At 37.2% G+C, this 13,645-nt stretch overlaps 1 protein-coding gene across 2 annotated transcripts in view; it reads right to left on the bottom strand.

The window, feature by feature from the left end:
- Positions 1-13,645, bottom strand: part of SLAIN2 (SLAIN motif family member 2) — a 36,723-nt gene that overhangs the window by 5,720 nt on the left and 17,358 nt on the right. The window contains exons 4-7 of one of the 2 annotated variants that reach the window (XM_075149026.1): positions 12,884-13,045; positions 11,383-11,742; positions 8,875-9,012; positions 3,765-3,842 (exon numbers count right to left, since the gene is read on the bottom strand). In XM_075149026.1, coding sequence (XP_075005127.1) covers positions 3,765-3,842; positions 8,875-9,012; positions 11,383-11,742; positions 12,884-13,045 — 738 coding nt within the window. The remainder of the gene's footprint in view (positions 1-3,764; positions 3,843-8,874; positions 9,013-11,382; positions 11,743-12,883; positions 13,046-13,645) is intronic. The other variant, XM_075149027.1, reaches the window with a different exon arrangement.

Here is a 13,645-nt window from a genome sequence, read left to right as displayed (position 1 = left end):
ACAGTCAACAATCAGGAAAGTAAAACAAAATCATGTTTACATTTAGTGAATTTGCATGAACTATTCTTTCCTCCACTAAATAAAATTTTTTACACAGAGACCAAAGTTGAGTCCTCTTTGACAGATGTTGTACATAAAGAAGATGGTCCTTCACATAGCTTTTATTATCATTTTACAAGGTAGATCCACTAAGAGCATGAGGAGTGAGAGAAGGGACGAGTAACGACAGGAACGTGACATCCTAAATGGGGTACAGAGGAAGTGGTGGTTTTCAGGTTGTATTTTGAAGCCATTCCTTACAGGGAATGTCTAGAAAGATTATTATGTGCCTCATTGCAGATGCGAAGTGTATTTGATTCCTTTCTGGATTATTCAAAAGGGCCTTTCCACTGATAGCGATATCGAACACAGCATGAAGATGCTCATAGGAAAAGCTGACAAAAAAGGTGGCAGAGATGTCAACAATACATGACAGTTGTTAAGTAGCGAGGAGAATAAATAAAACCCCTTAAAATAAAAACCTTGGCATCAAGCCAGAGGATGGATGAAGGAAAGCATTAACAGCAGAATGACTGGACAAGAAGAGCAGCAGAGTGCTCCTTGGACTAAAATAGATTACAAGTTAGAAGTTTTTAAAATGCGACATTGCCTGTAACATTGGTGCAATCGAATCTGCAGAATTTCCAAGTGATTCTACAGTGTAAACATAGGGAGCTTTTATCACTAAACTTCTCATTACAACACACAAAAGTTGTAACTGAAGAAAGCTTGTGACATTCCCAGTGAAAGTAAGCATCCAGTAAATTAGTCGTCTCCATTCTCTCCAGATTTCTGTTGACCATATTTTACCACGCTTCCAACTCGAGCTGTCAATTCATTAAACGTTTCCTGCCAGCACAGCATTGCAGACGTTGCTGAGAGCTGTATTCATTCTTGTACATAAAGGAATGAATTGTCTTCCAATGTGCTGTGATCTCCAAAGCAGTCCACATGATGCAATCTCTGGCAAACTGCCTAATAATTCTGCTCTACATATAAAAATTTTTGTCTTAGAGCAGTTTTGGATATTTAATAAAACTCAGTTTGGCCTATTTGAACACAGGATCACAAAGAGTGAGGTACTGCCTTAGTCAAAGATAATTGTACACCCACGTGCAGTATTGAGCTGATCCATGTTTAATAAAAACACATAAACGCGTAAGGGTAGTGCTTAACAACTTTACACAACTCCATCTCCTTAGAAACTAAACAACCAGAACCAACTACAATTAAAACATCTGGCAACAATAAAAATAAATGGCACTGTGCAGTCACGACATCCAGATTTCCCACCCTCTCTGTATTCTGTCCTGGACCGTGCGCAGGGAGCAAGAGATCACCCCCTGGCAAAGTAAGATGCTGTGAAGCTACAACCTTATCTGGCTTGCACCCCAAGGCCAGCTGCTGCACACCGACTTGAAACCAGAATCAGTTCTGGTGCAGTTGTTAAATTATAACCATCGTGATGAGATGATTCAGACCGATACAAAAGAACAGATGAGGTAAAACGATGGGAATCAATAAACTGTTCTGTCACCTCAGTACAAGACAGACATGGACCTGCTGGAGCGGGTCCAGAGGAGGGCCACAAAAATGATCAGAGGAATGGAACACCTCTCCTATGAGGACAGGCTGAGAGAGTTGGTGGTGTTCAGCCTGGAGAAGAGAAGGTTCCGGGGGGACCTTATTGCGGCCTGTCAGTACTTAGAGGGAGCTTACAAGAAAGATGGGGACAGACTTTTTAGTAGGGCATGTTGTGATAGGACAAGGGGGAATGGTTTTAAACTAAAAGAAGCTGGATTCAGACTAGATATAAGGAAGAAATTTTTACGATGAGGGTGGTAAACCACTGGAACAGGTTGCCCAGAGGTTGTAGATGCCCCATCCCTGAAAACATTCAAGGTCAGGTTGGATGGGGCTTTGAGCAACCTGATCTAGTTGAAGATGTCCCTGCCTACGGCAGGGGGTTTGGATTAGATGACCCAAACCATTCCATGATTCTATGACCTGACTGATACTGGATTGCTGTATAAGCCTTAACAAATCTGTTACAGTGAGGTAAAGACTTAGTTATTTGAGTGTATTTTGAACTGTTTTACACAAAATTGTAAAAAAAAAAAGCCAACGTGTGTGTGTGAAACGTGTCAAGCTATGTAATGAACAGTATTTTAAGAAACTAAAACCAATTGTTGCTCATAGTTGCTTATTCTTTTGAAACAAAAGTCTTGTTTCATTACTGCGTCATGCTTCTACACTTGTGAGAATCTCAGATCAGAAGCAAGAAAATCAACACATCAAGGACTATAAAATAGCAAATAACTGTAAAGGACATGTTGGATCCTCATTTGCAGTGAGGAATGACAGCAACTATAAACTGGAATACGTAACTGGCGGTGCAAGATGCTTGGTTCCTCATTTTCTAAGGTTTAATAAAATTTTACAAATAATATAAACAAATAGAGAAGCTAATTTTCTGTACATTTCCACAGCTCCAGACTAAGCCATCAACCTAATAAGTGTTCCAGACATCCAGATGAAGGTGAAGGCCTGGTCAACAGGAAAGACAGCCTGGAAAGCTTTGCAGAGGAATCGAGATGGTGGTCTTATGCCAAAGCAGAACATTGAGGGAACTTTTCTCCATTTGGTATGAAACATTAAGAAGATTGTTAGAGACCTCCTATTAAGCCATGTGAATCTGTTTTAAAGTCATTATACTTTGCTAAAACTTTCTGCACGGAATGAAGTTGACCCAAAGAAGTTAGCGTTGTTAAACCCCTGAGAGAAACGCACGCATTTTGTCAGCCACCCTCAGTACCTGCACGACGGACTCTCACAATCCTTAAAGGATTCTAGCATATGTAGAGCTTATGAATTGGTCTCAAGTGAAATATGATCTTTAAAATGAGATCTTCTAGACGGTAATAGAGAACGGGACCAACTATGCTTAAAACCAAAATCATGAACTTGTTTTATCCTACTAGTGAAATTGAGGCAGTGTCACATACAAGGTTGCCAGAATTAATTAAAAATCAGTTAAAACTTGTCTAATTGGATTAGAGACTCAATATATTTCATTTTCTTCTCAAAAAAAAGCCAACTTCACCCGTTAGCAAACTGGAATATTATATAAAATAGTCTCTAATTCCCTGAGAAAAAAATACAAATCTAAATTACTGCATGTTGGGGTTAATCTTCCAGTTTTGAGACGAAAAGAGAACACGCAAGCATGTGCGCATGTATGTGCAAAACAAGTTCACATTCTATGCTCATCTTTTCAAGGATAGTTTTTAGCTTTTGTTTCCAGCACAAAGGATGATATTTTCACTTGTCTGCATATTTTTTCAAAAACAAAAAAAGAAAATTTTTACAACTTTTGTTTTTAAAAACTGTATTTTACAATTTAAAAATTCCTATGCAAATGTAGCCCTAATGAATATGGATTCAAGAGTCTACTTTTCTAATCCAGATTTCCTGATTAATGCTAGAAGTCACCAATCCTTGGATTTTATCTCAAAATCCAATTTAATACTTTTTTTCCTACATGATGCAGGATTGTTTTTTTAATGTTTAGTCCAAAATGTTATGTACTTTGATATAGCAAGGACCACTTGATTAATCTCGACATGCAACAGCAATTTTATTAATCTAGAATGTGTGAGATTTAATGCAGGTGAACAATTATCTGAGATTTGCTGGAGCTTGATAAGAGGCTGTAAGTTAATTACCTCCTTTTGTAGATGGAGTTTGAAGAAACTGTTTGGTTTTGAAGGCAGCACGAGGCAAATTTTTCTGCCTTTGCAGAGCTGTTGAAAGATAAGAAGTGTTATATTTGTCTAAGAATACGGGGAATTTCAGAATTGCATCCACTTGTGAAACATCGAGGAACAGAGTGAGTAAAACACTCAAATGACTCTGTTATGACTCTGGAAGTGATGGGTTTTTTAAAATGGTTCTTAATGGCAAAGAGTTACAGAGGAGCGTGTCAGAAATTTTGCAGTGCAAAATGCGCAGATTCTGTAAGAGTAAAGCTTCTTGCAGGGCAAAAAGCCCAGAAATGCAAAAAAAATTAATACACCAAAGGGAGAACAAGCCACCTAGCAAACATGCTACAGCAATATGAGTGCAAGATTAGATACGAAGATGAAACTTAAACTGTCATATTTGACCTAGCAAGACTAAACTTTTCATTTTAAAGGAGTTTTCAAAAAAATATTCTAACACTATACAAAAGCGTAAGTCTTCGTCTAAATGTGATCATCATATAAAAAAGTTGTATTTTTCAATTATGCAAACATAGGCCATTTTGAGAGATGTCTGGTTTTTTCCCCTCAAAAGGTATGCAAGAGGACTCAAACTTAAAACGAAGACGTAACACTAACAATTATCAGCTGCCAGCATGTAGACAGCATGATAAAAATTGTTTTTTTATTGCTCCTATGTCCTGCCTTTTTTCTAGCGATGTTCAAGGGTTGATACTGCCTTGAAATGACCTCACCACCTACCAGTTACCAAGAGAGAAGCCAATGTTCCAAGAGCTGCAGACTCTTGGCAAGGAGAGAATTAGCTATTGCCAGAAAGAGCACATCGACTCAGCGTATTTTCACCACAGCATATTTAAGGGGGGAAGGAGGAAAGTGGTCAATGAAATAAAGCTTTGTCTACACAAAGGCTTCTTAAAATGATAAGGTATGAATAAACATCTCTGCTCACCTCAGTGTATGAAGTTTTATACCAGCATAAAACTGACTGCACTAGCAAGGCTTATTTCCATAGTGAGAAGGAAGAAAGATGGGGGAACAGCTGTGCATAAAGATCCTGACCCTGAGTAAGAAAGCTCAGTAATCCTATCACCAATTGGTGAATATCGCTATAAAGAAGGTAGGGGAAGAGCAATTACAATCCTAATAATATTAGTTAATCCTTTTCTAAACTTGATAGCATATAATAATTGCCATCATCTTTCCTATCCTTCAGTCAATGCAAAATCCACAATATTTTGTGAACTACAAAAAGTTCATCATGTGTTTACCTTCATTCTGAAAATATGACTAGGTGGTCTATTCATTTTAGTCTTAATAACTAATGAAAACCTGTCATTTTCAACAAACAGCAAAAAGAAATTGAAGTGTTTATAAACATGATAAAATGCTGCTTGTGGCTATTAAGAATAAAAAAACTATTCTTTCTACCAACTAGAATTTAATGCAAATAAGCATGTGGCATCATGCAATTCTTATTCAACTTCTGGCACATGGTCTTGCTATAAACGTTTTTTAAGGCATACCCATAAACAGCCAATTAAGCACAGTAAGATGTTTGAAAATGAGCACAATTCCTAGGAATTTAGTGAGGCAAACCACTGGCCAGAGTGTTTCTGTCCACAAGTATTCCATTATACCATTTTTTACTGAATCAGTGTTTTTGTTATACCACACAAAATTAAGAACAGCTTCTTCCTTCATATTTATGATCTTGAATTTAGTTTGCCCTAATTTGTTCAGTTAGATTTAAATATGCTACTGCACATGGCACTAAGTTTCTTCCCCCATTGTTATTTACACTACTTGCAAGTCAAAGATGTGGGATGATATGGAAAGAATTTAAAAAATATCTATGTCAAATTCTTTCCTTCTCAATGGAGACTCCAGGAAATAGAGATTCAACAGCTAAACAATTATGTGCACTGAATCACTGAAAAGAACTTCAGGCAGTGCAATTTGAGCAATGCTGAGGAAACATGCAGTTTGAGATAAGCGTGGAGTGCGTGCTTATCCACACTATTTGCTGCTCTTGAAGCGCTCCATATGCTATTACATTACCTGTCACAAATGGTGCATGCTGAATACACAGTTACGTTTACTTCTGATCAACTGAATTGGAACACTCTGTCTCCTCAAAACATACACTTTCTTCTTCTACTCTGAACATGCCAAGCAGCTGGATCTTGGCAAGCCGACTAGTTATTTTACTGATAGTTTGAACAATCTACAGCTCAGCTCTTTGAAGAAATATTGTATTTAACTCTGCTTAAAGATTTAACATTTATGTGCTAACAGTGCCAGGTAACTACACAAGTATCACACACAATCCACTAGAAAGCATGTAGCTCCTACGTGAAAGCCACCCTGGAAGTTCTACAGCTTTGCACAATCTATGTGGTGTAGGACGCAAATACAGAGACTTCCTGTCATTCTAACACTTTGAAGTCTAAAAGATACCTATTCCTTGGAGAACACAAGTATGACTGTATCTTCCAGTGTTTTAATATTTAATAGCTTTCACATAAAAACGTACTTTCTGCATAACAGCATGGAGAACCAGATGTAAATGAAGATTCTAATAGTTACAACTACTATTTAATTCACTTGTTCTCAATCTCTTTTCAAAAAGAATTTGGATTTTTCACCACATTACAGCTAAAACTTAAAATGCCAAATGTTTTCATGTTTTACAGTTGTACCTCTAAACATATTGTAAGTATCTTCCCTCTACTCTTCAAGCAAGTGTTACAATTTGCCCTTGTAACCATGACAGGAATGGTCTTTCAGAAACTTACTGGATTCCTAACTCATTTTTGAATGCCAGCAACCATAGCAAGTTCAGTATTGCAGCCACAGCAAATGTGCAAGTAAATTATGAACAGCAGATCTTTGACAAGGAAAAAAGTAGTGACCTCGGGTGGCAAGCCAGCATCCTTGCAAAGGTAAGCTCATGCAAAACTAGCAGGTGTATGAGGAAGCTTTGAATCCCAAGACCCAGAAGTCATCGCCAAGGGAAAACAAAAATTTGCTGCAATTTAACAGTGCTTTGTGAAAGGTGACAAAATATAAAACAAAAAAACCAAAAAGTATACAATAAAAAGGACACAATTCTGGCAATTTTTATACAATGTACAGTTTTGCAGAAAATTTTTTAATCCAGACTAAGCAAAGATACTTACTCATTGACTTCATACACAAACCGTTTTACGATTGTCAATAGCAAGACTCTGACAAACATCTGTAAGAGCAGGGAAACTGTAAAAGCTAGAAATCTGGGCTTTATTAATGACACTTAACTTACATTTAAATGTAAGTTGGTCTAGAGTGGTTCGCATTTGGGGAAAGATTCCCATGAAAGGCAAGCAAATTTACCTAATAATTTCTGTGATTCTCAGTCCATCCACAAGTTGAAAAAAATTATACACATATAAACATAAGTCACACTACTTTGGCTCCTGCAATGAGGTAGCTCACTAATATTGAACATTGAGACTTCTGCTGTCTGATCTTTCCACAAAATTTCACTGTGAATATACTTTTAATACTGGGAACAGCCTTTTAGGCAACTAAGCTGCCCTCTATGCTCTTCCCTTCCCAGTTCACCCAATTTTAAAACACAAAATAAAATCTGTACAGATTTTTACTAAAAATATCTTTTCCTTCATTTTCTTTCAGGTCATTTTGATTATTCTTCCCATCACAAAAATAACACAGTTGGAGAGCTTTATAGTTTGATAAGCCTGCCTAACAGATAACAGTCCTGCATTTGAACTACACGCATGCCCTTTTAGTTGTAAATCCCACCCTTCTGAGCATTTATGAAGACTGGAAGAAGGGGGCAAGGTGAAAGGATGCGGGGGTTACCGATACGAACAATCACAAAGTCACATTAACTTATTTGGCTACAGCATCACACACCTGGGACTGACTGTCCACACAACCCTTACATCTGGTCTAAGTCACTACAAAGATAGAAATCTTGTAGTCATTGGCACGGTCTTGTATTCCTTATCCTGTACTTAACTGTATTTGGTTGCCTTAACACACTATTTTGAAAGGACCAGTTAATGAGGCCAACTAGGTATGCCAGTATGCCTTTACTGTTCAATGGGTAAAAAAAAAAAATTAGTTTCATTCACAAATATTATCTTACATTTCTCGTCAAATATTTAGATTACTGATGAACTTTTATCACAGAACTTTTATAGTTCAAAGCTCTACACATAATAATATTCATATTGTGTTCTTCCCTTGAAAATGTCACACAAGGTTATTAATTCTGAAACTTGTTTTAAAATAAAATGGTCAGGAAACATTTAAACAACAGGAACTGTCAATATTGACATATAAAGAAGCAGTGAATATTTAAGTTTCATTTGCTCTGGCTTATTTAAGGTCACCATTTTTAAGAGACTTGTGAGATTAGCAGTGTTCTCACATCAGCAGTTCACTTTTGGACAAACCAGCAGCCACTAGCCCAGCAATGGGCTAATTTCAAGGGACACAGGTTCATCCAAACCTTTTCTGAGAAATATTGACACTTTAAAAAGTAAATAAAATCTGCAACTGAATATGTAATTTCCAGGTGACAAAACAAAAGAAGAAAATAAACTGTAAACAAGGGTTAAACTTGCACGAATTATTTCAGATCAGGTTTCACTATTTTAAAAAAGCAATAAACATCACCTAAGTAAGTATTTTCATAGCCTAGTAAGTTTTTGTAGTCTGAAAATAAAATTCAACAGTACAAAGCACTATACCTTCTGTAAACCACAGAAAATAAATGGTTTCTGAAATGTGTAACACTACTGTATTTATACTATAGTATTTCTACATATGCTGTTAGGAAACTGTGAATGATACCTTAGTAAGAGATCAGGAAATCTTTGAACACACTGAGTACCAGATTTTGTGTACCAAAAAAAAGCAGATTTTCACACGGGTGTGATTAAAAATCAAGATTAGCATCTCCAGTGTGACATGCAATGTTCCTCTTTGCCATGAAACTGGAAGACAGCTGAGTACCATCACTTAATTCTGAAATATACGCTGAAGTGTTAGTAAAGGTACTTACTGGCTGAGGCTTGAGGTTGAATGCGAGGTATTCCTCCATTTGGCACTTGAAAGTTTGAGTCACTTCTGCTGTTTTTCACAGACTCAGCTTGGATGTTAGATGTCCTGGACAGGTTTGGAAGACTACGCCTTAGTTTTTCTGTATGAAATAATACAAAGATACCACATGTAGTCTGATGCCAGACAAAGTTCAGGTTATGAACCCATAGTTGAACCCCAAATCTAAGTGACACAAAATGTTAGCCGTATAAAACTGCACTGCAATTTAAAAACATTTTTTTTTACACTACAGTTCTTCCATTATCTTGAATTAAAGTGCTATATTATTCTCAAATCTATTATATACAAAATATTTATGTAAAAAAGCAAGAATGTACATTTTTCACCTGTGGTGAAAAAAATCAAGCATAGTGTGTTTTGAAATTGAAACATATCTGGATTATGATTCTCTGGGTTTTGTCCTACCATTACGGAAATTGAATAGGCAAACCTAATCTGCAGTTTTGCACACTTTTTGAAGTCTTTACCTAGAAAGTTATTTATAATATAGAACGGTTGCCTGAAGATTAAAAACACATAGTAATTTTTGGAGTCAATTTTTGGGACTACTCAGTCCCATCTCAGCACATTATAGAACAAATAACAACCACCCACTTGGAAAGAAACTCTTCACACCCAGCATTCACGATTATTGAAGTGTCCAGTTACGCTTCATCTTTCACGTATGACTTGACTATCTATTCAGCTAATACTGGTTCTTCAAGGGTCTTCTAAAATTTGTACCATTGCTCACAGAATACAAAAAGATGCCACTAAATATCTCTCAAGTCTAATGACATTCTGTGTATCTCCAACCCATGCAGAGCTGGGTTGATGACAGACTTCGGATAGAAGACTGCAGATGCCTCGTCAGGATGAGTGACCAACCTGATTCTGTAGAGGGATGCAGGAAAGAAGTACGCTAACCATGCACAAGCACTGAAGATGAAAACAAAACTAAGAGTCTTCATGGACTAAATATTCCTACAAGTGCACTTAGTAGTTTGCATTGCAGTTGGTACATTGTTGAACCCTTTCAACCAAATTTCCCTCTAACCATTTGAGAGAAAAAAAAAAATCCCAAACAACTCTTTTTGGCAGCTGCTATATCAACTCTGAATATCCAAGCAACATTCAACTGTACAAAAACCACTACAAGAGAATGCCTTAGAAGTGTTTCAGAAACACATGACTGCACACTCTATTTTGATCCCTCTGGTATGTGGGATACCAGCTTTTGGTACCTTGCCTCTCATGGGATATTTTTGCTGTAACTCACCTAGCATGCATTAAGGCTTTCATGAAACCCTAGAAAAGAACGGGAAAGGAATTCTCAACTAAGTCACAATATAATTGATTAGCTTTTGTGTTGTACATTTTCCTATACACCTAAAACTTCCCCAAACCACTATTATTAGATGAGACTTAAGCTAACTCTTCCAAAGATATTCTTGAATAGCTAATTAAATTTGCAGGATCACCTTCCCCAAAAGCTCTAGCCTAGCACACTGATTTTCTGATTAAAATTCTAAAATTTCTTAGTCAATGAAATTCTCCAAGTAGCATAGACCTCTTTGCTGTATTAGGGAGAAAAAACACCCAGAAAATAAACTGTTTAAAAATATATTTCTACATCATCTCTACTGCAGACACTATGCATCCAGCTTCCCTGAAAGATGACAAAATAAGGTAAATTCTTAATACCTAGATGTATATTATTTCTGAATTCAAGTTTTTACTTGCTAGATAACAACCACATTTGTTAAAATAGGAACGGGCTTGTGAAATTTCAGCTCAATTAAAGGAGTTTCTGCCAGATTGCTACCAGGAAAAAGTATATTCAAGAAGAAAAATCGTATCAGGATATGACATTTTGTTCTATGCCAATATAGTATAATTGTATCAAGTTTACTGCAAGCTTTATTTTTTATAACGCAGCAGTTTGCACAGCTTTGAGATATCTAAAGTATCCAACAAAGGCATGACTTAAGTACTAATATGCTGAAAGAGTTCAGAGTCCTGCACTGCCAGGACAAAGCATTCAGCTATCTCACAGGTTACAGGCATGCATAAATTGCCATGTTACTCTTATCTGACCACAGTTGCTTTCTCTGCATTTTATTCTGTCACCTGCAAGGCCTAACCCTACTGGTGAATGATAGTTTCCCTTGGGCTCTGCTTTATTTTAGTGCATTTGCCTGCCAAAGACAGAACTCAGTCACCATGAAAATCAATTACACCCAGAGTGACTGGATAACATCTAAAATAAATATAAGCCTATCAATTCATCTGACTCTAAAACGTTCCCCAGATGAACTTAAGCTTTGCTTGCTCTACTTTTTCTTCAACAACTCTGAGATTAAACCATGATGTTACACAGACATACAGTTTTAGCACTGCACACTGACCAAAATTCTTTACACGTACTACACAACTACTTGCGTAATGAATTTGAGACAGAGCTTTTTACCTTCACTTTTGACATTACTAGTCTGCAAATCTGTAGGATGGCCTTGAAGCGAAAGACGAGGTTGCTGTAAACGGCTAATCATGGGTTGGGGTGATGCTCTGCTGTATTCTATGCTTCGAGCAGGTGATCGGGAGCGAGGTGAATTCCTTGGAGATTGTTTTGGTGAAGGCCAGGGAGAACTGCGAGGTGATGGTGAGAACCTGTTAACAGCAGGGTGCACTGTGTGATGTGTGCCATCTTCTTCATCTTCTAAACTCTGTGCATCAAGCTCCTGATCGCTGAATGTGCCTCGTCTTGTAGAATTGCAAGAAGAACCAGAACTACGCCGAGAAGCAGTTGCTGCATACTCTTGCCGGAGGCCTGGCAAGGAGAACATTGTTTACTTGCTTCCAGCCCACAAATGGTTCAAACTAGAGACAGTGTATACAAATATCTACCCAGTGCTCAAACTCACATTTGGCTCACCTTAGCTTCTTTTGAGGCATTAAATTAATTCCAGATTAGTACAAAAAAAATAATCTACCAGCTGATAATGTCTTGAAATAAGTAAGTGAGCTCATTCCTTTTCCTACTACAGCAATCACCAGTATAGGTGTGCTGTGCACTTGTTCATCTCCTCTCCCAGGCTGGATACTAGCAACACAGGCTACACCTTAGAGAAATTAGAGTTGTTAGACCAGTGGTCTCCGAAGAGGGGTGGACGCACCCCAGGGTGTATGCAAAACAATGCACCGGGGTGCAGGAAGAAAATTTTGTACTACTAATAAAATACTATTTTAAAAATAGCATTTATTTCATCTTTATCTCAACCTTTTTAAATTTCTATTTTTGTGTAAATTTGTGTAATTTTGTGTACATAATATATTAGTAAAGTAGTACATGTATATAATTTATAAAAAAATACACATATATTGGGCGTGTGGGGGGGGGTTCCCACTGATAGGGGTACGCAATAAAAAAGTCTGGAGATCACCTAGTTAGACAACTGAAATTAGTACCACTTTCTACAGTCTCCGAGGGACAAAAAGACAGACAAAGTCTCAACTACAGCTATAATAAAAGAGAAGCATCTACATAGGTGTTTTTCTTAACTATTCTTTGCCATATTGACTTTACATTTTGGTGATTTAAATCATGGTTTAAGCACTGATGTCAACAAGACTGGATTACATCAGGAAGGCACATATCTCCTGAGAAGACTGGTGGCAGGCAGTAGTCCTGTCTAACAACCATCCTTTCAGCATATACTATACGCTACAAATTCATACTCTCTCTAGCATTTCTTTTGCCCACTGTTCCTAAAGAACACTTCTGCACAGCAACTTCCTTTCCTTATCCTGGAGGCAGAACTCCTTAGCCAGCCTTCTCAGGAGAACAACATTTTTACATCCATAGTAGAATTTATACCCCTTTTCCATTCCTGCCAAGCAAGTGCTACTGCATTTATTCAATAAAAAAAGATCAACTGCTCCACTTTGTTTTCAGGATGGAAAATACTTACTTTCTTCCTGCATTCGTGCTAAAATTTGCACATCTGTAACATCATTTAGCTTATAATTAGACCCAATAGAGTCTTCATCCATCTCTGATGCACTTAATTCACTGTCCAGAGAGGACTGTGGACTTAGTGGAGGATTTCTATCTGCTGAACTTTTAAGATGACCTACAGAAAGAAAATAAAGTAATAAGAAACGTTAAAAAAAAAAGGGGGGACAAAAAAGGCAAGCTGTATTTCCTTTCCTAGCAGAAGAACCACCAATATGAAAACAGACTATGACTGAGACATTGAGACTGACAGACCATTTGAAACATTTCATTGCAAACCTAGGCTGAAAATATAATTTACACAAGCAGAGCTTAGCCATTACCTTCTAAAAATGAGCAACTTTATAAAATCATTATAATGGTGGCAAAACAAATTGATGACATATAATCTGGTCTACCTGTACCAAGTTTCAACTGCTATAAAGTTTGCACAGCTCTTACAAAAAGAGCAACTGCGTACCTGTTCCATTTGTGCTTTCCTTCTCGTCTCTGCACACTACCTTGTAAGACATATGTTTGACTATCTTTCTTGACAATAAGGACTTGCTGATCCAATGAATATTGATTCAGTTTGGAATGCTTATAATACGGTTTATCTGAAAATACTACCTGTTCTATGTACACACCTTTGCTAAACTGTAACATAACAGAAAAACTCCTCCCATTTGCTACCTTCTGGCCGACACCCCATTTCCAGTTACCTTTCATCTCTCTGTCC

This window comes from Calonectris borealis, chromosome 4, assembly GCF_964195595.1.
Source record: "Calonectris borealis chromosome 4, bCalBor7.hap1.2, whole genome shotgun sequence".
Lineage (NCBI taxonomy): Eukaryota > Metazoa > Chordata > Aves > Procellariiformes > Procellariidae > Calonectris > Calonectris borealis.
The sequence above is the reverse complement of the archived record's forward strand: the minus strand, read 5'-3'. Positions and strand labels throughout refer to the sequence as shown.